This window comes from Mus musculus, chromosome 17 (assembly GCF_000001635.26).
Source record: "Mus musculus strain C57BL/6J chromosome 17, GRCm38.p6 C57BL/6J".
Taxonomy (NCBI): Eukaryota; Metazoa; Chordata; class Mammalia; order Rodentia; family Muridae; genus Mus; species Mus musculus.
Genome location: NC_000083.6, coordinates 53,517,874 through 53,541,250, shown reverse-complemented (window position 1 = coordinate 53,541,250; position 23,377 = coordinate 53,517,874). Strand labels below are relative to the sequence as shown.

Genomic DNA, 23,377 nt, shown 5'->3' with positions numbered 1-23,377 from the left:
AATGTGGTGGGGACTAGAGAGACGGCTCAGTGGTTAAGAACACTCGGTGCTCTTCCTAAGGTTCAGAGTTCAATTCCCAGCACCCACATGACAGCTCACAACTGTCTACAATTGTCTATTGTCTATAACTGTATGGGGTCCAATTTCCTCTTCTTGTGTGCAGCTTCACATGCAGACGAAACACCCACATAGATAAAATAGATAAATAAATAGTTGAAACACATAGAGATTCACATATGCTAACAAGTGTTGTATTCCATCTTTTAGACCCAAGGATAAAACACAGTTTAGAAATTAGCAGTTTAGAAAAGATCATAATGATTCTTTTTTTTTTTTTTCTTTTTAACCTCATAAAGAAAAGCCATTTACAGGCTGAACATGTACCAGCTTCCTGTACCAGTATCCCTGCAGTCCCAGAAACTGGGAGGTAGATGATTACAAATAAGACAACAACCTGTGCTATAAATTGAGTATGAGGCTAGAGTGAGAACTTATTTTAAGAAAAAGGGGGAGGAGAAGAAGAGGAGGAGGAGGAGAAGAACAGAAGAGGAAGAAGAAGGAGGAGGAGGAGGAGAAGAAGGAAGAAGAAGAAGAAGAAGAAGAAGAAGAAGAAGAAGAAGAAGAAGAAGAAGAAGAAGAAGAAGAAGAAGAAGTTGTTTATCTGGCTCTCTGCTTCTGACAGTGGATGTGATGTGATGTGACCTGCTGGTTCAAGTTCCTAGTGGCTAGATTTTTCGGTAGTAATGGGCTGCCAAAAACCCTCTCCTTTACTTTGCTTTTCTTGAGGTGGTTTATTTTTATTTTTATTTTTATTTTTGTTTTTGTTGTTGTTGTTGTTTTTGTTTTTTCAAGACAGGGTTTCTCTGTGTAGCCCTGGCTGTGCTGGAACTCACTTAGTAGACCAGGCTGGCCTCGAACTCAGAAATCTGCCTGCCTCTGCCTCCCAAGTGCTGGGATTAAAGGAATGTGCCACCACTGCCCGGCGAGGTGTTTTATTTTTTATGCATATGGGTAGTTTGTCTCTGTATGTCTGAATATATGTCTGTGCATCATGTGGTTGTGAGCTTGAACTCACAGAGATCTGTCTGCCTATCCAAGTGCTGAGATTAAAGGTGGGTGCCACCACTACCTGGCTCACTTATTTTTGAAACATGGCTTCATGTAGCCTAATCTGGCCTCTCCGGGTGCTGTGAACCAAACTTGGGCCCAGTCCTTTCAACCCCCAAGCCATCTCTCCAGCCCCCTTATAACCACTGTTTTCAAAATCTCACAATTAACAAGAATGAAAGAAAGAGAGAGAGAGAGAGAGAGAGAGAGAGAGAGAGAGAGAGAGGAAGGAAGGAAGGAAGGAAGGAAGGAAGGAAGGAAGGAAGGAAGGAAGGAAGGAAGGAAGGAAGAAAAGAAGCAAGCAAACAAGCCATTTCTGATACTTTATAAAATGTATCATAGGTATAAGGTGGAACATTTAAAGCTTGTTCTCTCCTTTAGAAATTCCACGGGGCTGGGGGCTAGAGAGATGGCTTAGCAGTTAAGAGCACTGACGGCTCTTCTGAAGATCCTGAGTTCAAATCCCAGCAACCACATGGTGGCTCACAACCACCCTTAATGAGATCTGATACCCTCTTCTGGCGTGTCTGAAAACAGCTACAGTGTACTTACATATAATAATAAATAAATCTTAATTAAAAAAAAAAGAAAGAAATCCCACTGGGAAGTTGGTTAACACTCTTATGATCTACTGTTTCAAGTCCTGGATCACAAAGGTTGCTATGGCTAAAATTCCAGATTAGATGGTCAACACTGTAACAGGGAACCTCCATCAATCAGAAGGCCCACTTCTGCCTCCTTACTACCTCCTTCACTGCTTGCCATAACCACATCTGCTTCACCTCTCCTCCCTCCCTCCTCCCTCCCTCCTCTTCCTCCCTTCCTTCTCTTCCTATTTTCTCTCCTATACCATCTCACCTGTGCTCAAGATAGACAAAGGCTCTGCAAATAGAGTAAAGTAAGGACAGAGAAAAGTATTCCATCCAAAGGAACATGAATTGGGAACTGTATTCTTCTCCTTTAAGGTATTTATTTATTTTGACTCTTAAAAAGATTGTTTGTATGCCGGGCGTGGTAGTGCACGCCTTTAATCCCAGCGCTGGGGAGGCAGAGGCAGGCGGATTTCTAAGTTCGAGGCCAGCCTGGTCTACAAAGTGAGTTCCAGGACATCCAGGGCTACACAGAGAAACCCTGTCTCAAAAAAAAAAAAAAAAACCCAAAAAGATTGTTTGTTTGATTGATTGATTGATTGATTGATTGATTGTGTGTATATACCTATGAGGCCAAAAGAGAACATCAAGTGTCCTCCTCTATCACTTTGTCTATTGCTTTTGAGGCATTATTCCCTGACTGACCCTGAGGCTTGTGCTTCGTGGCTGGACTGCAAGCCCTAAGCCCTAGTGGTTTTCTTGTCTTCACTTTCCTTGGAGTTGGGGTTATAGGTATGCATGTGATACTCAGTTGCATGTGATGGGATCTGAACTGTGGTCCTTGCGACCGCTCAGGGAGTGCACTTCATCTCTGAGTAATCTATTTTGATTAACTTTTTAAAATATTTATTTTATTCCATGTATATGTGGTGGGTACACATGTGTGTGTGTGTGTGTGTGTGTGTGTGTGTGTGTGTGTGTGTGAGACAGAGAGACAGAGACAGAGAGACAGAGAGCACACCTGGGAATGCAGGTCCCCAAGGAGTCCAGAGGAAGGCATCAGATCCCCTGGAGCTGGAGCTGGAGTTAGAGATAGTTGTAAGCCACTCAACATGGATGCTGAGAACTGAACTCAGGAACTCTACAAGAGTAATATGCACTTTAAACTGCTAAGCTACGGTTCTAGCCCCCTAAAAAATTAAGATATATTATTTTGGCGTTTTGAGACAGGGTCTCTCTCTGTAGTCTTGGATGTGCTGGAACTTGCTATGTAGACCAGGGCAGCCTTGAACTCAGATCGTCCTGCCTTTGCATCCTGAGTGCTGGGATGAAAGGCATGTCCCACTATGTCCATCCATTTAAATGTATTATTATAGTATGCATGTGTGATCATGATGTGTGTTTGAATACTTATGTGCACATGTGGGGAGCAGAGGACTAACTTCCATCTTTGCAGTTCTAGAATGGACTTCAGGTTAGCATGCTTGTGTGGGAAGCACCACTGACCACCAAGTCATCTTGCCATTTGCACATTTATCCCCTCATTCCAACTTATTTTCCATTTTCCTTTTTTAAAAAAAAGATTTATTTATTATTATACATAAGTACACTGTAGCTGTCGTCAGACGCGCCAGAAGAGGGTGTCAGATCTCATTACAGGTGGTTGGGAGCCACCACGTGGTTGCTGGGATTTGAACTCAGGACCTTCAGAAGAGCTGTCAGTGCTCTTAGCCACTGAGCCATCACACCAGCCCTTATTTTCCATTTTAAAATTTGTGTGTATGGATGCTTCCAGCACACATGTGCATGCTTGGTGCCCTCAGAAGTTAAAAGAGGGTGTCAGATCCCCTACTTGAGCCAGGTAGGTGCTGGGAGTTGAATCCAAGCTCTCTGAAGAGTATCAAGTATAACCTCTGAGTTAACATTTCAGTCCTTGTTTTATTTTTATTTTTATTTTGTTTGCTTGCTTGCTTGGTTGCTTTTTTGAAACAGTGTCTCACTATGGTACCTTGTCTGACTTTGAACTCATTATGTAGACCAGGTTGGCCTGAGATCACAGAGATCTATTTGCCTATACCTCCTGAGTGCTGGGATTAAAGATAAGTACCATCTTGCCTAGCTCATATTGTTTGTCTATTTGTTTGTGGTTTTGTTTGTTTTATTTATTTATATTTTTTGTTGTTTTTCTGATACAAGGTTTCTCTCTACAGCCCTGGCTGTCCTTGAACTCAGAGATCCAACTGCCTTTGTCCCCCCACGCCCCCCAGTGATGGAACTAAAGTTATGCACCACCACCTGGCGCAACCCACATTTTAAATTGAGTGTGTGTGTGTGTGCAAATAAATACAGGTACCCACGAAGACCAGCCATGTGAAATTTCCTTAGAAGTGGAATTATAGTGTGGGTGTGGGGAAATGAATGAATTCAGGTCCTTTGCAAGAACACTAGGTACCTGTAATCATCTAGCTATCTTTCCAACATTCCCCATTCTATTCGCCAGGTCGGCCTGGGTTATTGTGGGGTAGTTTACCATACTCAGTGCTAGGATTACAGTTGTTAGCCATTGGTGATGTCTGGCAATTTGAGAGAGAGAGAGAGGAGAGAGAGAGAGAGAGAGAGAGAGAGAGAGAGAGAGAGAGAGAGAGGAGAAATGAAATGAAATGAAATGAAATGAAATGAAATGAAAAATCGAAGGCCAAGCATAAGGAATCACAAGAGGATCAGACGTGTAGTGTGTAGTTTTGTCTACACAGTCACACACACACACACACACACACACACACACACACACACACACACACACACGCTCATTTTAAACCTGGCTTATTGGCTCTGTGGCTGGGTTCTTCTAAGCCTTCTGTGGCTAGAGTTTTACCTTCACTCCTAGCTCAACACCCCTAAGTTTTCCCTCAACTTAGTTGCCCAATTACCTTCTATGAAGCCCATTGGTCTTGCTGCCCAAGATGTTTTCAGCTGTTTTCCCTTATTGCCTACAGTTTTGGAAGATCTTCCCTACAGCTCCCAGTCTGATCTTCCCTACAGCTCCCAGTCTGATCTTCCCTACAGCTCCCAGTCTGTTCTGTCTCTCTCCCCCAAGTACTGCCATTCTCCTCCTTTCTCCTAGCCTGTGCGAACCTGGAAATCCCGCCTCTTTCCTTCTGCCCAACCATTGGCCAGTGGCATCTTTATTGATAGATCAAAAACTAATGGAGAGTGAGGACCTTCAGTGTCAGTAAACACAGATTCCTGATAAAGCATTGTAACTACCTCCCTACACAGAAGTTCAAGGCCAGACTTGACTACCTAGCAAGTTAGAGAGAAGCTACTAAACTAGTGCTGTTTAAGATCTTGTTGCAAAACCAAAACAAACAAAATTCCTAAGTTAAAAAAGGGCCACTAAAATAGCAAAATGGGTGAAAGCATTTGCCACCAAGCCCGAAGGTCTACCTTAAATTTGTTACCCAAAACCTACATTACATGGTAGAAGGAGAAATTACTGCAGATTTTACTCTTAACTTCCGTACTAGGGTTCTGTTATATGCATGCCCACACACACACAATAAATAATAAATATTTTTGAACTAAAAAAATGCACATGTATACATATATATGTACATATACATATATATACATATAAACATATATATGCACATGCATATATATATTAAAGATTCTAAGAGTCTGAACCTTAAAAACTTTGTAATCGGGCTGGAGAGATGGCTCAGCAGTTAAGAGCACTGGCTGCTCTTCCAGAGGTCCTGAGTTCAATTCCCAGCAACCACATGGTGGCTTACAACCATCTATAATGGGATCTGATGCCCTCTTTTGATGTGTCTGAAGAGAGCAATGGTGCATTCAAATACATAAAATAAATAAATCTTTTAAAAATATATTTTTTAAAAATATGGTTGGATAATATATTCAGTCAATAGATAATTATACCCACAGTATTCTTTTTAAAATATTTAACAGAAAATAAATTTTATACAGTGTATTCTGATTATGGTTTTCCCTCCTCTACTTTCTATATTCTTCCCACCTTCCCTAACCACCCAAGTCCATGACTTTTCTCTTTAGAAAATGGGCACCAAAAAAAAAAAAAAAAAGAAAGCTCAAGAAACACATGAACCCATAAAAACACAAAATCAGAAACAATAATATATAAGGTAGTCTTGGCTATCTAATGTTGGGCATGGGCTCTGCCCTTAAATGTGGTTTATACTCCCAGTGAGACTCACTGGAGAAAGGTAATTTTCCCTTTGCAAACGGTTGTCATTTAGACATAGCATCTGGGTTGTATGAGCTCTTGTCAACTCCCCGCTCTTAGCACTGGAACCCTGTTGGGTTTGGACCTGAGTGTGCTGCCCCAATCTCTGTGAATTTGTGTATATGTGTCAGTTCTATTGTGTCTGTAAGACACTGTTTCCTTGGGGTTGTCTATTACCTCCAACTTCTGCATTCTCTACACCTCTTCCATATACATTCCCAAACATCAAAGGAAGCGCTTTAATGAAGGCATCCTGTTTTAGACCGAGTATTCCAAAGTCTCTTGCTCTCTGCACATTGCTCATTTGTGGGTCTCCATATTAGGTTCCATCTATTGCAGAAAAAGCTGTTTGATGATGGCCAAATGAGACACTGATCTATGCGTATAGCCCAGTGCCCTTAGGAATCATTTTATTGCTATGTTCCTTTAGCAGAATAGTAGTGTTTTATTCACTCCTACGTCCATAGCTATCTAGTCTCAGGTCTTAATCACTTTATCAGGGGTTCAATCTCATGGAAGGTGACTTAAATACAATCAGTATTACCACCACAACATTTTGTATCCGTGTATCATGCAGGCAGGTCACCGCTGTAGATCTTAGTGATTGTAGCTTGGTTGGTTTACCTTTGTCCTTTGGTAGTATGAAGACTATGTTCTACTACCATGAACAGTAGCCAGTATAGATAAAAGCTCTTCGTAGCCACCAGCTCCATTTTTTTTTTTTTTTTTTTGGTTTTTCGAGACAGGGTTGCTGTGTAAAGGCCTGGCTGTCCTGGAACTCACTTTGTAGACCAGGCTGGCCTCGAACTCAGAAATCCACCTGCCTCTGCCTCCCAAGTGCTGGGATTAAAGGTGTGTGCCACCATGCCTGGCTTAATTGGGTTATTTGTTTTCTTGGTGTCCACTTTTTTTAGTTCTTATATTTTCGATATTAACTCTCTATTGGTTATATAATTCGTAAAGATATTTTCCATTTCTGTAGGCTGCTGCTTTGCTCAGTTTCATGAGGTTCATTTATTGTTGGTCTTAATGTCTGTGCTATCAGTTTTCTTCAGTTTCTTATGTCAGCATCTTAGTTTTTATTATATATATCTTTCACATGTGTAGTTAGAATTATTTCAAGACTTGAGGCTATTATCAAAGGTATTATTTACTTGATTTCTTTCCTAGTCTTTCATTTATTTAGGAAGGCTACTGATTTTTTTGTTGTTGTTAATTTTGCATCCTACTACATTGTTGAAAACATTTATTAACTGTAGAAGTTTTCTGAAGGAGTTTCTAGGATCTTTTACATATAAAATGATATCATCTACAAATAAAGCTACCGTGACTTTCCTGTACTCTTCCAATTTGTAGCCTCTCTGTCTCTTGCAGTTGTCTTGCTGCTGCTCTAGCTAAGACTTAAAGAACTATATTGAATAGGTATGGAGAGAGTAGACAACCTTGACTTGTTCCTAGTTTTAGAGGAAATGTTTCAAATTTCTCTTTGTTTTGGCTGTGGGCTTGTTGAATGTTTAAGTATGTCCCTTGTATCCCTAAGGGATAAAGGGATACTGGATTTATTTATTTATTTATTTATTTATTTATTTATTTATTTGGTTTTTCGAGACACAGTTTCTCTGTGCTACCCAAATATTATCTTAATTTCCCTGTTACTTGTTCCTAGGTTTGTTTCTTCTTTATTTCTTTTTTTCTTTTCTTCTTTTTTTTTTTTTCGTTTTTTTGATTTTCGAGACAAGGTTTTTCTGTATAGCCCTGGCTGTCCTGGAACTCACTCTGTAGACCAAGCTGGCCTCGAACTCAGAAATCTGCCTGCCTCTGCCTCCCAAGTGCTGGGACTAAAAGCATGCAAAACCACTGCCCGGCTGGATTTTTATCAAAGGGTCTTTCTGTTATCTAATTAGATAATCATGTGTTTTTTGTCTTTCAGTCTGTTTATGTGGTGGAGTTTTCTTTTTTTCTTTTTTTAGATTTATTTATTATATGTAAGTACACTGTAGCTGTCTTCAGACACCCCAGAAGAGGGCGTCAGATCTCATTACGGGTGGTTGTGAGCCACCATGTGGTTGCTGGGATTTGAACTCTGGACCTTCAGAAGAGCAGTCAGTGCTCTTACCAGTTGAGCCATCTCGCCAGCCCATGGTGGAGATTTCTGGGATGAAGCCAGTTTGATCAGATTGGATGATCTTTTTGATGTTTTCTTAGATTCAGTTTGCAAGTATTTTATTAGAAATTTTTTGCATCTATGTTTATTGGGGATATTGGGGTATAGTTTTCTTTTTGGTTGGGTCTTTGTGTGTTTTTTGGTATCAGAGTAATAATAGCTTTGTAAAAGTAATTAAGAAATTTTTGCTCACTGGGCAGTGGTGGCACATGCCTTTAATCCCAGCACTTGGGAGGCAGAGGCAGGCAGATTTCTGAGTTCGAGGCCAGCCTGATCTACAAAGTGAGTTCCAGGACAGCCAGGGCAATACAGAGAAACCCTGTCTCAAAAAACCAAACCAAACCAAACCAAACCAAACCAAACCAAACCAAACCAAACCAAACCAAACCAAACCAAACCAAACCAAACCAAACCAAACCAAAAAGCTTAAAATTCACTGGCTTTTAAAATCTATGCCCTCCTTCTTTCACTTTGACTAAGCCCTGGCAAGGCTCCAGCAGCCTAAAGAGAGATAAGAGTTCTCTCAGTCAAGCACTCGGCTATTTTAACCTTTTCCTGTCCTGACACTGGCTTCAGCCTAAACTAAACCATAACTGTTATGTTCTGTTATGTGAGTCTTTTCATGAAGTATGCTTTTGGGATTAAAGAGTTTTATACTAACATTAGTTGAGTTTCGATTCAAAACTGACTCCTGAGCCTCAAACTTAGCAGGGACTGAGAGGCAGTTAAGTGTAAGATTAAAGCTTTATTTACTCTCCTGTTTTATGTTTGCAAAGGACAGAGCAGATAACTAAAATAGATAAAGGTTGTTTAACTTAGATATGCTAAGTAGATAGTGGCCCTCAAACCAACCAGAGATTTGCTGAATATGGCATTTTATTTATTTATTTATTTATTTATTTATTTATTTATTTTGGTTTTTTGAGACAGGGTTTCTCTGTGTAGCCCTGGCTGTCCTGGAACTCACTCTGTAGACCAGGCTGGCCTCGAACTCAGAAATCTGCCTGCCTCTGCCTCCCAAATGCTGGGATTAAAGGCGTGCGACACCACGCCTGGCTTATGCATTTAATATTTTTAAACTTACTATAACAGACAAAGACTCCCAAAACCTAACAACCGCCCCCCAAATCTCCAAGAAGAAAAGGGCACAATGACGAAAGACACTGCCGGAATTGTGGTACACTACCCACTGGGCATAACTGCCTGAATGCCTTGCCCACTGCCAGGACCTAGTTTGAACTGAGACCAAACAAAGGACACCCAGATTGACAAACTGAGGTTATTTCCCCAAGTTCCTCGTCCTCCTCAGGAGAGCCTCTCAGATTTGCCAGGCCTGGCAGCTGAAGATTGATCCTACCTTGAGACCTGTGTCCCCAGTAAAGCAATGGACATCTCAGAAACTTAATGGGGTGGCTGTCTGGATAATGGGTAAATCTGACAGTTTTAATTGCTATATTTATTCAGTTTATTGTAATTTATTCTATTTAGTTATTGTAATTTATTGTAATTTGTTCAAGTTCTCTGATTGCATTGATGGCTACTTGTAGCTTAACAGCTGGACATCAGGGAACTACCTCTTTATGTCAAGGTAATCTACTACTGGGTTGGTTTATATTTGAACCACTAGGTTCCTTTTTTTAAAAAGGTAGATAGGGCTGGAGAGATGGCTCAGAGGTTAAAAGCACTGACTGTTCTTCCAGAGGTCCTGAGTTTAATCCCAGCAACCACATGGTGGCTCACGACCATTTGTAATGGGGGTCTGACGCCCTCTTCTGGTGTGTCTGAAGACACTGTACTCACATTCATGAAATAAATCTTAAAAACAAAATAAAACAAAACAAAACAAAACAAAACAGGCAGACAGGTTTGCTTTGCTAACAGCTTCCAAATTATTTCAGATGTAGCTTTTTACTGTTCCTTTATTAACTTTTATTAACTTTATTAACTTTTATTAACTTTATTAACTTTATTAACTGTTCTTAGAATAACTACTCGTGTCTCTGATAATCAATTGGATGGAAACAAAAAGGTTTAAAGCCTATGGAAATCCTGAGTGCTCTAAGGTATAGAAAGGTCTGAGGATGTAAAAGCTTAGGTAATTTCTGAGGATCTGAAAATTCTTTACAGTGTGTAAAGGCCAGCTGTAGAGGTATGAAAAAGTAATTTAAGGTATCTGAAAAATGGAAAATATCTTAGATTTCTTTCCCTCATCTGTGCTATTATAATACTAAGATTTCAAAAGTTGAAAATTTTAGCATTGATCAATAGAATTCTGATAAGCAAACGGAGCATTGGCTGCTTACAGTTCAATCACAAGCTCAAGGTTTAAATTGCCTTCGGTTGTCTTCTACGTGTAGACTTAAAGATGTTTCTCATCATGCTAAAAACATCTTTCTTCAATCTGTGTATCGAGCTCTGTGGACTAAGAGAAAAAAATGTTCTGTGTCTTTTTGTTTTGTTTTGTTTTTTGTTTTTTCAAGACAGGGTTTCTCTGTGTAGCCCTAGCTGTCCTGGACCTCACTTTGTAGACCAGGCTGGCCTCGAACTCAGAAATCTGCCTGCCTCTGCCTCCCAAGTGCTGGGATTAAAGGCGTGTCTTTTAACTCAAAACTATAGCTTTTGCTAGGTCTCAAAGACATTCATCTATTGTTGCCTTACCCATTAGCTGCTTTTTCTAAAATACAGATTTCAATGCAATGATAAATACTAATGTATATCCTCTTGTAACTACGGTAAGCTTCAGAGAATTAAAAAGTCATAAGATTTGAATCTCCTTACCACAAGCCAGATGAATTTAAGTTGCGTACACCTGCCTGCTTTTTTTTGTTTGTTTGTTTTTTTTTTTGGTTTTTCGAGACAGGGTTTCTCTGTATAGCCCTGGCTGCCCTGGAACTCACTTTGTAGACCTGGCTGGCCTCGAACTCAGGTGCTGGGTAAAGTAAGTCTTTTTTTTCTTATGATTATATTTATTGTATGTATGTGAGAGCACTGTAGCTGTCTTCAGACACACCAGGAGAGGGCGTCAGATCCCACTACAGATGGCTGTGAGCCACCATGTGGTTGGTGGGATTTAAACTCAGGACCTCTAGAAGAGCAGTCAGTGCTCTTACCCACTGAGCCATCTCTCTAGCTCTTTTTTTTTTTTTTAAGATTTATTCATTTTATTTATTTGAGTACACTGTAGCTGTCTTCAGATACACTAGAAGAGGGCATCACTGATCGTGTCTGCTCGGAATCGAATTCAGGACTTCTGTAAGAACAGTCAGTGCTCTTAACCGCTGAGTCATCTCTCCAGCCCCCTGCCTGTTCTGTTTTTGTTTTTGTTTTTTTGTTTTGTTTTGTTTTTGAGACAGGGTTTCCCTGTATAGCCCTGGCTGTCCTGGAACTCACTTTGTAGATCAGGCTGGCCTCGAACTCAGAAATCTGCCTGCCTCTGCCTCCTGAGTGCTGGGATTAAAGGCGTGCGCCACCACGCCCGGCTTCCCCTGCCTGTTCTTGTGAGTGGGATTTTTCCCTTGGTCTTGGGGTTTTCTTACCTTCCCCTATTACTAGACAAATTTTAACTTCTGTCTCTAGTTTATATTTGTCTCAGATTTTCATCTGGCTGACATCCAGGGACCACCTGTGTACTGGAAACTGCTGAATACTTGTTTATTGAAAGCTGATGTTAACCGGTCTAGTCAATATGATGGTTCCCTCTTTTCAACCGGATCACCTAACCAGAAGCTTTTGATAAATACCCTATTGCCTTCGATTAGCATTTCAGCCTTCCTGGGCCCCCAAAAGACAATGTGCTAATGTCAGCAGGAAGCAATTACAGAAGAAAAAAAAAATACAATGTCCATTGTCTCACCTTACTACAGGCTGAGATGCTAAGTCACAAAGGCCCCTATTTCCGGGAATAACTTATGATTCTTAGGTTCCCATTGACGTTTTGGTTAATGACTTGGATCTTGGGAAAAAGAACTGACCAATCAATGATTGGATTCAGTTACAAATCAGACAAGGGGATGAGAGGGCTGAGTTATCCAGAGCCAGGCTGACTCCATGGAGGGCAGCAAACTGGCTGTTTGAGAGACTAGGCCTAAGTTTCTGTTCCCCAGAACTGGAAAAATCGAAACACAATCAATTCCATGAAAAACTACCCTCACAGGCAGCCAATCAGGAAGCTGCCCCACCACCTAGCCTGAGCCAAATATAGTTAATCACCTTCAGTCTCTTAAAATCCCCCAGAGCCTTAACCAATCGCAAGGCATCCATACCCCAGAGATAAAGCCAACCAACCAAGAGAAAGAAACGTAAAAGTCACCCACTCCTACCCTAATAGGCTTTAAATTGACCCCGCAAATCCCACACTTCTGTCTTCCATCCTGATGTATGGCAGACCCCTGCATGCAGGTTCTCTCCACAGTAAACATTTTTTGCTGTTGCATAGTATTTGAGTCTGGGGTATAATTCTTCTCAAATCACAGACATTTACAGGAGCAGTAAGAGCTGAGCAATCCTGTCTTCCACTGTACACTGCACATTTTTCGCTATGTAAGCCATAATCGCAGTCTCTCCCTTAAAATCTTCATCTATAATTCCTGATGCACAATAAGTCCTTGAGATGTTAGGTTATTTCTTCCTAAATCCATTCCTACTGTCTTTGGGGAGAGAGGTCCATGAATTCCAGTGGGTATTTTATAGCATGGAATGTTTGGAGATAGTGTTAGATTTTTACTGGTGGCTAAATCTAGGGCACTGCATTCTTCTGTATCCTGCATTGTGTCTCAAATACTCAGCTATTGCACTGCTGACTGGAAATGACTGGCTTATATTGTTTATTGCCAAGGAACAATTGAACTCCCTTATGGAGTTTCCCATGTTTAAAGGAGTGTCTTGCAGGAAGTTTCCCATTGGTAAGGAATGACCTCACAAATCTCTTGCTCATCTGTATACATTAGTCAGTCCAATGCCAACCCTTAACACACCTTCGACAAACCACGGAAGGCTGAGGTTTTCTGGAGAAGTGTCTGGGAATGCCTTGTCTACAATCTCTTTTCAAATGACCTTTCTCCCACAGCTAAAACAATGGATATTTTTATATATAGGATTATATGCCATTAGGGTCATTAGGGGTCAATATCAGCAGAAATTCTAATCCATTCATCTGTGAGTGCTGATCGAGCTTTTAAAGGTCTAAGAACTTCTTTATACTCTCTGCATTTGCATTTTTGACAGCTAAACTTTCAAAGCCTTGCATCTGGATTTGATATTGCCTTGTTTTTAGTGGATGTTGATCTATGTAAGAAGTCAGAAAAAGTCTTTCTGGGACTTTGCATACTCTTTGTGAATGACATAGACTTTTTTCCTTGTTCCTCCACCTTCTTCCAGGCCCTTAAAGCTATTAAAGTGTATTGTATAATAATAGAGGCATCAAGTTGCATCTGCTGGGTTTTGTTTTTTTTAACTTTTTTTTCTTAATTTTTTACTCCTTTACGACAAATATTTAACATGTACATAAATTAGCTATTGTATAAATATTTCCTACTTTATTTTTTATTTTTATTAGATATTTTCTTTATTTACATTTCAAATGTTATCCACTTTCCTAGCTTCCCCTCCGAAAATCCCCTATCCCCTCCCCCCTCCCCGTGTTCCCCAACCCACCTACTCCCATTCCTGGTCCTGGCATTCCCCTATACTGGGGTATAAGACCAAGGGCCTCTCCTCCCATTGATGACCAACTAGGCCATCCCCTATTACAAATATATCTAGAACCACAAGTTTCACCATGTGTTTTCTTTGATTGATGGTATAGTTCCAAGGAGCTTTGAGGGTACTGGTTAGATCATATTGATGTTTCTTCTACGGGGCTTCAGTTCCCTTCAGCTCCCTGGGTATTTCTCTGGCTCCTTTATTGGGGACCTTGAGCTCCATTCAATGGATGACTGTGAGCATCCACTTCTGTATTTGCCAGGCACTGGCAGAGCCTTGCAGGAGACAGCTATATCAGGCTCCTGTCAGCAGGCCCTTGTTGGCATCTGCCTAGTGTCTGGATTTGGTGGTTGTTTATGGGATGGGTCCCCAAGTGGGGCAGTCTCTGGATGGTCATTCCTTCAGACTCTGCTCCGAACTTTGTCTCTGTAACTCCTTCCATGGGTATTTTGTTCCCCATTCTAAGAAGGAATGAGGTATCCACACTTTGGTCTTCCTTCTTCTTGAGTTTCATGTGTTTTGCAAATTCTATCTTGGGAATTCTAAATTTCTGGGCTAATATCCACTTATCAGGGAGTATATATCATGTGTGTTCTTTTGTGACTGGGTTACCTCACTCAGGATGATATCCTCCAGATATATCCATTTGCCTAAAGAATTTCATAAATTCGTTGCTTTTGTTAGCTGAGTAGTACTCCATTGTATAAATGTACCACATTTTCTGTATCCACTCTTCTGTTGAGGGACATCTGGGTTCTTTCCAGCTTCTGGCTATTATAAATAAGGCTGCTATGAACAGAGTGGAGCATGTGTCTTTATTACAAGTTGGAACATCTTCTGGTGTATATGCCCAGGAGAGGTATTGCTGGATCTTCCGGTAGTACTATGTCCAATTTTCTGAGGAAGTGCCAAACTGATTTCCAGAGTGTTTGTACCAGCTTGCAGTCCCGCCAGCAATGGAGGAATGTTCCTCTTTCTCCACATCCTCACCAGCATCTGCTGTCACCTGAATTTTTGATCTTAGCCATTCTGCCTGGTGTGAGGTGAAATCTCAGGGTTGTTTTTTTTTTAATTTTTTATTAGATATTTTCTTCATTTACATTTCAAATGCTATCCCAAAAGTCCCTTATACCCTCCCCCCTCCCTGCTCCCTTACCCACCCACTCCCACTTCTTGGCCCTGGCGTTCTCCTGGACTGGGGCATATAAAGTTTGTAAGACCAAGGGGCCTCTCTTCCCATTGGCGAGGCTCTCAGGGTTGTTTTGATTTGCATTTCCCTGATGATTAAGGATGTTGAACATTTTTTTCAGGTGTTTCTCAGTCATTCGGTATTCCTCAGTTGAGAATTCGTTGTTTAGCTCTGTTCCCCATTTTTAAATAGGGTTATTTGATTTCTGCAGTCCATCTTCTTGAGTTCTTTGTATATATTGGATATCAGTCCCCTATGCATCTGCTGTTTTAAACCATCAAATTGGCCTTCATCTAACAATTGGTCTTTCATATTAACACCTTTAGATCTGTTACGGTCCAGGAGTTGCCACACAATCCATTCAGACACCCATCTCAGTTAAACAGGGCTGGTTTATTGAATGTACACGCCAAGATCAGAATCACAGATCAGATTCAGGGGCTGGCAACTGTGACCACAAACACTACCAGGGTCAGTTTATATAGGGAAAAAATAATAATGCGCTCATAAGCAGATATAGGGAGTTGGGGGAAATGTAGCATGTTTAGGCTTTCCCCAAGTTTCTTTCACACATAGCAGTTTAAGTTGATCTCTATCTTGCTGCATGAAGGCTATGGTTGGGGAATTTCCAATAATAATATGGGCAGCTTGACCCACAGGGGCTACAGCTATGCTAGTGAGGCAGGCCACAACAGATCTATCATGATGTCCTATAACTGCAGCTTCTTCTTGCCACCATGTCAGCCATTGTAATTGAGAACCAGCTTCTGGTTCAGCTGCTTCTAAAACTTCCCATTTTGGGGTGATAATCCTCTTTTGGGAAGTCCAGGTAATTAACTTATCAAAGCATAGGGTGAGTGCATCCCATAAGTTACTATTGATTGTTTAAGTTTTTTTTTTTTTTTTCCGAGACAGGGTTTCTCTGTGTAGCACTGGCCGTCCTGGAACTTACTCTGTAGACCAGGCTGGCTTCAAACTCAGAAATTTGCCTGCTTCTGCCTTCCAAATGCTGGGATTAAAGACGTGCGCCACCACACCCAGCTCAAGATTTTGTATTTTAACAGGATTCCAGACTAATTGTTCATTTTGTGAATTTTCACCATTCTCTGGCATTTGTTCCCAGTTAACTGAGAAAACTAATTGGGCTGGTTGCCTTTCCTCAATTTCTTTAAGAGGTGGTGAGGTAATTTCAATGGGCTGTCTATCTTGATTCTTTATTTTTCAAACTGTTTTTGGACTTTTTTTCCTGTACAGTTTTTTTTCAACTTTTTTTTTTTGAGAGGAAATAAATATTGCAATTGAAAGTATAGAGGGATTTACTTTGGTGGCTCTTGGTCACAGTACTGCAATGACTTTTATCCCCCTCAACTCCTATCCTTAGTCTTAAGGGATCCAAAATGGAGGCATTTTCTTTTCTATTCAGCATTTTAAAAATTCACTTCACATCTTGATAGATACTACTTACTCTGGGTCTCCCCCACAGTCCCTTCCTCAACACCCCCCTCCTCTGAGTGGGTGGAGGCCTTCCCCTACATATCTCCCCACTCTGGCATATCAAATCTCTGCAGGGCTAGACATACCCTCTCCCATTGAGGCCAGACAAGACAGCTCAGTTGGGGAATGTATTCCACAGAAAGACAACATCTTTAGGGACATCCCCCACTCCAGTTGTTGGGGGAGCCACATGAAAACTTTCTAGAAGTTAATGAAAATGAATCCATAGTATACACAAATTTGTGTGACACAAACATAGCACTGTTAAGAGGAAAGTTCATAGCACTAAGTGCCTACATTAAAAAAAAAAAAAAAACAAAAAGGAGACATCTCACATTAGCAACTTAACAGCATACCTGAAAGCTCTGGAACAACAACAACAACAAAGTATGCATACCCTGTAGAGGAATTTTAATTCAGCAACATGGCTGCTCTAGAAAGGTATCACATCCAAACACTCTCTAGGTCTGTGTGGTCCAGATGGCATGGCATAACTTTAATCCCTCTGGCTATAATACAGGCATGCCCATAAGTACACACATTTAGTCCCAAACAATGAAGGTAAAGCTAGTTTGTAGAGAGAAGCAGCCATGTTTGAAAGTGAAGTCTAACTGAGGAACAGACAAAGTGATGAATCAGAGAAAGATTTGACAGAATGAATCAAAAGTCTGCAACCCTAGAGGTGGAACAACAATATGAACTAACCAGCACCCCAGAGCTCATGTCTCTAGCTGCATATGTAGCAGAAGATGGCCTAGTCGGCCATCACTCGAAAGAGAGGCCCATTGGTCTTGCAAACTTTATATGCCCCAGTACAGGGGAATGCCAGGGCCAAGAAGTGGGAGTGGGTGGGTAGGGGAGCAGGGCGGGGGAGGGTATAGGGGACTTTCAGGATAGCATTTGAAATGTAAATGAAGAAAATATCTAATAAAAAATTGAAAAAAAAAAAAAGAAAGAAAATACACTCAACTCTCATGAAAACAGAAAGGAAAGAGAGGCTATTTAAGAGACCAGGGGAGGAGAGAGAGTTTACCAGGAAATTTTTACAGAGACAGGTTGCAGGTGAAAAAAGAGAAGAGAATGAGAAGCTTAGAGCAGATTGCCAGAGTTAGTTTGAGGCCAACCAAAGAAAATCAGTTAGAGGCAGATAACAGAAGCTAGTTTGAATCAGTCAGCTTAGAGAGGAGTTTTAAGCCAAACCAGGCAGCCAGATCTGACAAAGAACTAGAAAGGATGAACTTATTCATCAGTAAGCCTCTGAGATGACAATTCCATCTGAAAATAAAGACATTTACAATATCCAAGAAAAATATATGGCAAGGACTTATCAAACTGAGGGCTAAAACCAATAAAATAAAAAAGAACAATACATAATAACAAACAAACAAACAAACAAACAAAAAAGAAACAAAGAGTTGGTTCTTTGAGAAAAATCAACAACATAGACAAATCCTTATTCAAACAAAATAAAACACGAAGAAAGAATATTCCAATTAACAAACCAGAAACAAAAAGAGTGGTATAACAGACATGAGGAAATCCAAAGAATGATCAGGTCGTACTTTAAAATCTGTACTATACAAAATGGGAAAATCTAAAAGAAATGGATGATTTTCTTGATAGATACCACTTACCAAAGCTAAATCAAGATCAGATAAATAATTTAAACAGACCTATAACACCTAAGGAAATAGAAGCAGCTATTAAAAACTTTCTAACACCCACCCCCAAAACTGCCTAGGGCCAAAGTGAAGAATTTCACCAGACTTTCAAAGCAGAGCTGACACTAATATTCCCCAAATTATTCCACAAAAATAGAAACAAAGGAATATAGCCAAATTCATTTTATGAGGCCACAGTCACCCTGATATGGAAATCACACAAAGACTCAACAAAAAAGAGAAGTATAGACCAATTTTACTTATGACCATATATATATATCAAACTCAATAAAATATTTGCAACCTGAATCCAAGAACACATCAAAAAGATCATCCACTATGATCAAGTAGGCTTTACACCAGAGACACAGAGATGGTTCGACATACAAAAAACAAAACAAAACAAAACAAATCTGTCATTGTAATCCACCATATAAACAAACTGAAAAAAAAAAGTCACATCATCACCTCATTAGATGCCTAAAAAAAACCATTGACAAAATCCAATACCTTTTCATGATAAAAGACTTGGAGAGATTAGGGAAATAGGTGACCTAGGAATCATAATAAGAACAATTTATAGCAACTCAAAGCAACTACATTAAAATTAGGAAAAAGACAAGGGTAAACACTCTATCCATATCTGTTCAATATATTATTTAAGTTCTAACTAGATGCATATATCCCAGTGCAAAACCACAAATACAGTCAAGACAATATGCCTCTTCGAGAAGCCAGCAACCCTTTGGACTGAGCCATAAGAAAAGCAATTTAGCTCATGCACAAGACAAAGACTTCAGAAAGCAGTGTGAATTTGTTCAAGGACCATAAAGAGGATCTGAGCAAATTCCTGAACGAAGACTAAGAATACAAACACTTGAATGAAATAATAAAAATATTTCTTGATATGTAAGTAGAATTTAACAACGAAATAGTCACTAAAAAAAAAATCCAAAGAAGTAAACCTAGAAATGAAAAACTTAATATGTCAAAACCCAAAACAAAACAAAAGAGGAAAGCCTCACCAAAAGATTAAAAGAGATGGAAGACGAAAGGTCAGACCTTGAAAACAAGGTAAAGGAAATGAGAAATTCAGCCAAAGAAAATGTTAAATAAAAAAATTTACAGGCACAAAAAAAAAAAAAAAATCCCAGCAAATCTGGAACACTGTGAAAAGACCAAACCTAGTATAATAGGCATAAAGGAAAAAAAAAAAGGAAACCCAAATCAAAGGCACGGGTGGGAGATGAGGGGTGGGGAAGGTGGGGGGAGGGGTTATTCCTCACTATCTAAGTTAGGGTTTTACTGCTGTGAACAGAGACCATGCACCAGGCATAGTGTAGAAGGAACTGAGAGTTCTACATCTGAAGGCCACTAGGAGAAGACTGGCTCCCACTTGGTAAGGAAGAAGGTCTCATTGCCCACTCCCACAGCTACATACTTTCTCCAACAAGGCCACACCTAGTCCAACAAGAACAAACCACCAAATAGTGCCATCCCCTGGGCCAAGCACATTCAAATCACCATACCCACTTTTGTTGTTGGTTTGGCTTGGTTTCTTTTGGTTTTACTTTTTTGAGACAGGGTTACTTTGTGTAGCACTGGCTATCCTGGAACTCGATTTGTAGACCAGGCTGGGCTTGAACTCAGAAATCTACCTACCTCTGCCTCACAAGTTCTGGGATTAAAGGCCTGAACCATATAGACAGACAGACAGACAGACAGACAGACAGACAGACAGACAGACAACTTTAAAAATATTTATTCTTCTCTCATATAATACATCCAAACAACAACTTTCCCTCCCTCTACTCCTACCAGTCACCTCCCTACCTCTCCTCTCCCTCAGAATTACCCCCTAATATCTTCCAGAAAAGAGCAAGCCTTCCACGGACCTCAACTGAACATGGCACAAGAAGATATAATAAGACCAGGCACAAACCCTCACATGAAGGCTGGGAAAGGCAATCCAGTAGGAGGGAGTCAGAGACACCTGCACTCCCACCGTCAGCATTCCCCACCAAAACACCAAGCCAACAACCATAACATGTATGGCAAGGACCTGGTACAGATTCATTCAGGCTCTGCAATTGCAGCTTCAGTCTCTGTGAGCCCCCAAGGTGCCCTGCTTAGTTGATTCCTGCAGCAGTGCTCTCCAGCTACACCTCTGGCTCCCACAATTCCTTCTCCCCCTTTACTGCAGGATTCCCCAAGCTCCAAGGGGAGGGACCAACCCAAGCAGTGTGAGGTATATGCTCCTTCTTGTGGCCTAGACCTTAAATCAGACCAGTTATTGATTGGCCACTTCCACAAACTCTGCACCACTATTGCTTCAGCACATCTTGCAGGCAGGCTGTATTAATATAGGTCAAAGGTTCTATAGCTGGGTACATGTCCTACAATGGTTACCTTGCCTGATTACAGAGGATAGATGGTTCTTGCCCTATATCTTCCATTACTGAGAGACCTTCCTAGGGTCATACTCACAGATTCCAGGAAAGTTGAATAGCAGTATATTTCTACATTGCCCCCTCAAAGGCCTCCAATTTCAGTATTCCCTTGCCATATCCACTTCCCCATCCCCCAACCTGATCCCTCCTAGTCCCATCCCCACAGAACTCTACTCTACCTCTAAAATCCATTTCCCCTTCCCAGGGAGACACATGCATTCCCCCAGAGCCCTCCTTGTTACTTAGCCACTCTGGGTCTGTGATTGTGGTATGATTATTATTTACTTGATCTCAAAGTAGGTGTGATTTGTATTTCCCTGATAGGTGAAGATGTTGAACATTTGTTTTTCTGCCATTTTAGTTTCCTCTATTGAGAACTCTCTGCTTATATCTGTGCCCCATTTTTAATTGGACTATTTGCTTTTGGATATTAGCCCTCTATTAGATATGGAGTTGGTGATAATATTTCCCATTCTGTAGGTCATCATTTTGCTCTATTGATGATTCCTTTGCCTTACAGTAGCCTTTCAGTTTCAGGAGGTCCCATTTATTAGTTGTTGATCTTACTTAGTACCTGTGGTATTGGTGTTCTGTTCAGAAAGTTATGATTTTTTAACCAATGAGTTAAAGGCTATTTCCCAAATTCTCTTCTATCAGATTTAGTGTATCTAATTTTATGTTGAGGTTTTTGATCCACTTGAACTTGGGTTTTGGGCAGGGTGGTGAATATGGTTCTATTTGTATTATTGTGTATGCAGATACCCAGTTAGACCAACCCCATTTCTTGATGATGCTCCCCCCACAACCCCTATTTCTGGCTTATTAAAAATCAGGTGTCCATAGTGTGTGGATTTATGTGGAGGTCTTCAATTTGACTCTATTGATTAATGTGTCTGTTTTTATACCAATACCATACTGTTTTTGTTACTATAACTCTGTATTATACCTTGAAATCAGGAATGGTGATACATCCTGAAATTCTATTTCTTTTCTTTTTTTTTTTTTTTTTTAAGATTTATTTATTAAGTATATAGCATTCTGTCTGCAAGTATGCCTGTGGCCCAGAAGAGGGCACCAGATCTCAGTATAGATGTCACCATGTGGTTGCTGGGAATTGAACTCAGGACCTCTGGAAGTGCAGACAGTACTTTTAACCTCTGAGCCATATCTCCAGCCCCTCTGAAATTCTATTCTTGTTCAGGATTGTTTTAGATATCCTGGAGTATTTGTTTTTCCATATGAACTTGAGCATTGTCCTCTCAAGGTCTGTAGAGAATTGTGCTGGAATTTTGGTTGGGATTGCATTGCCTCTGTAGATTGCTTTTGGTAGGATGACCATTTTTACTCTGCTAATCCTACTGATCCAAGAGCATGGGAGATCTTTTCTTCTTCTGATATCTTCTTCAATTAATTTCTTCAAAGACTTTAAATTTTTGTCATACAAGTCTTTCTCTTGCTTGATTAGAGTGGCCCCAAGATGTTTTATATTATTTTTGGCAACTGTGAAAGATATTGTTTCTCTGATTCTTTTTCAGTACATTTGTCATTTTTATATAGGAGGGTTATTGAGTTTTCGTTTGTTTGTTTTCGTTTTTGTCAATCTTGTATCCAGCCACTTCACTAATGGTGTTTTTCAGCGTTAGGAATTCCCTGGTAGAATTTGCAGGGTTGCTAAGACGATTGATGTGGGTTTTTTTTTTTTTTTTTTTTTTTTTTTTTTTTTTTTTTGGTATATATGTATTTCTTGTCTTTGTTGGGTGGTTGATCTTTTCTTTGGCTGCTGCTGCCCACTCATGCAAGTGTGGTGCCTATGTGGTCCCTGACACAGAAATGTTTCATTGGATTGCTGTGTGATACAAAGGAATGAAGATGGGCTAGGAAAAAATGTGTATCCAAATAGGATAGGGAACCCTTGGTGAGCACTGAGTAATCCAATCCCCGGGAAATGGAAGTGGGGTGGGAAGAGGGGCTCCTGCAGGCAGATTGCAGGAAAGAAGATTTCGGGGGTTTCTCAGGGAAAGTGGCAGAGACTCTGGTGACTGCAGTGGCAAATATTGTGACTGGTAGGGCAAAAGTAATTTACTTTTGGTAATATTTTTTCTTTCCTTAACTTTGCTATTTTAAGACCCAAAACTGCTGACCTCTTGTGATTAACACCTGCTTTTTACAGTGGGGAATTAAATAAAGGATTTATTGGTTGGTAGGGCTCCTTTCTCTGGCAAGCCAGTCAGGAGCCCCTTGCTGGCCAGGCAAGAAACTCTGGAGCTTGTTAACTCTTTGTGAACCAGGAAGAAAAGAGAAGAAAAGAAAATCTTTTACATAGGCAATGCATGCATGCACACACACACATACACACACACTCACTCACTCACTCACTCATGTCAGGCCTGACCACCTGTCTCATCAACTCCATAAGTGGTTCATGCATATTACAAACATACACATACACCTACACATATATGTATTGATGAACAAACATGTATGTATGTATGTATGTATGTATGTATGTATGTATGTATATACATTTAGTGGATGGTACCAGATGCTACCACCTTTTCTCTGGCCTTTTTATATCTTCTTAGACAAAAGTTTTTTAGAAAATTACCTCATAGATAACACATTATACAAAGGGGGCAACTATAGAAGGATGTTGATAGTTAAGTTCAAAGCAGCACTTCCCCATGGCCTCACTTGATCACAGTGCCCACCTGTGGCTTCATCCTTGGATCTGACCTAGCATGGATGTTTTACCTTG

General features: G+C 40.4%; 1 protein-coding gene across 1 annotated transcript in view; it reads left to right on the top strand.

Moving 5' to 3' along the window:
* The first annotated feature begins 1,799 nt into the window (after nucleotides 1-1,799).
* The window catches only part of Pp2d1 (protein phosphatase 2C-like domain containing 1), a 31,992-nt gene continuing 10,414 nt past the window's right edge, over nucleotides 1,800-23,377 (top strand). The window contains exon 1 of the mRNA NM_173449.3: nucleotides 1,800-2,072. Within this exon, the coding sequence (NP_775625.1) occupies nucleotides 2,041-2,072 (32 nt within the window). The 5' untranslated portion in view covers nucleotides 1,800-2,040. The remainder of the gene's footprint in view (nucleotides 2,073-23,377) is intronic.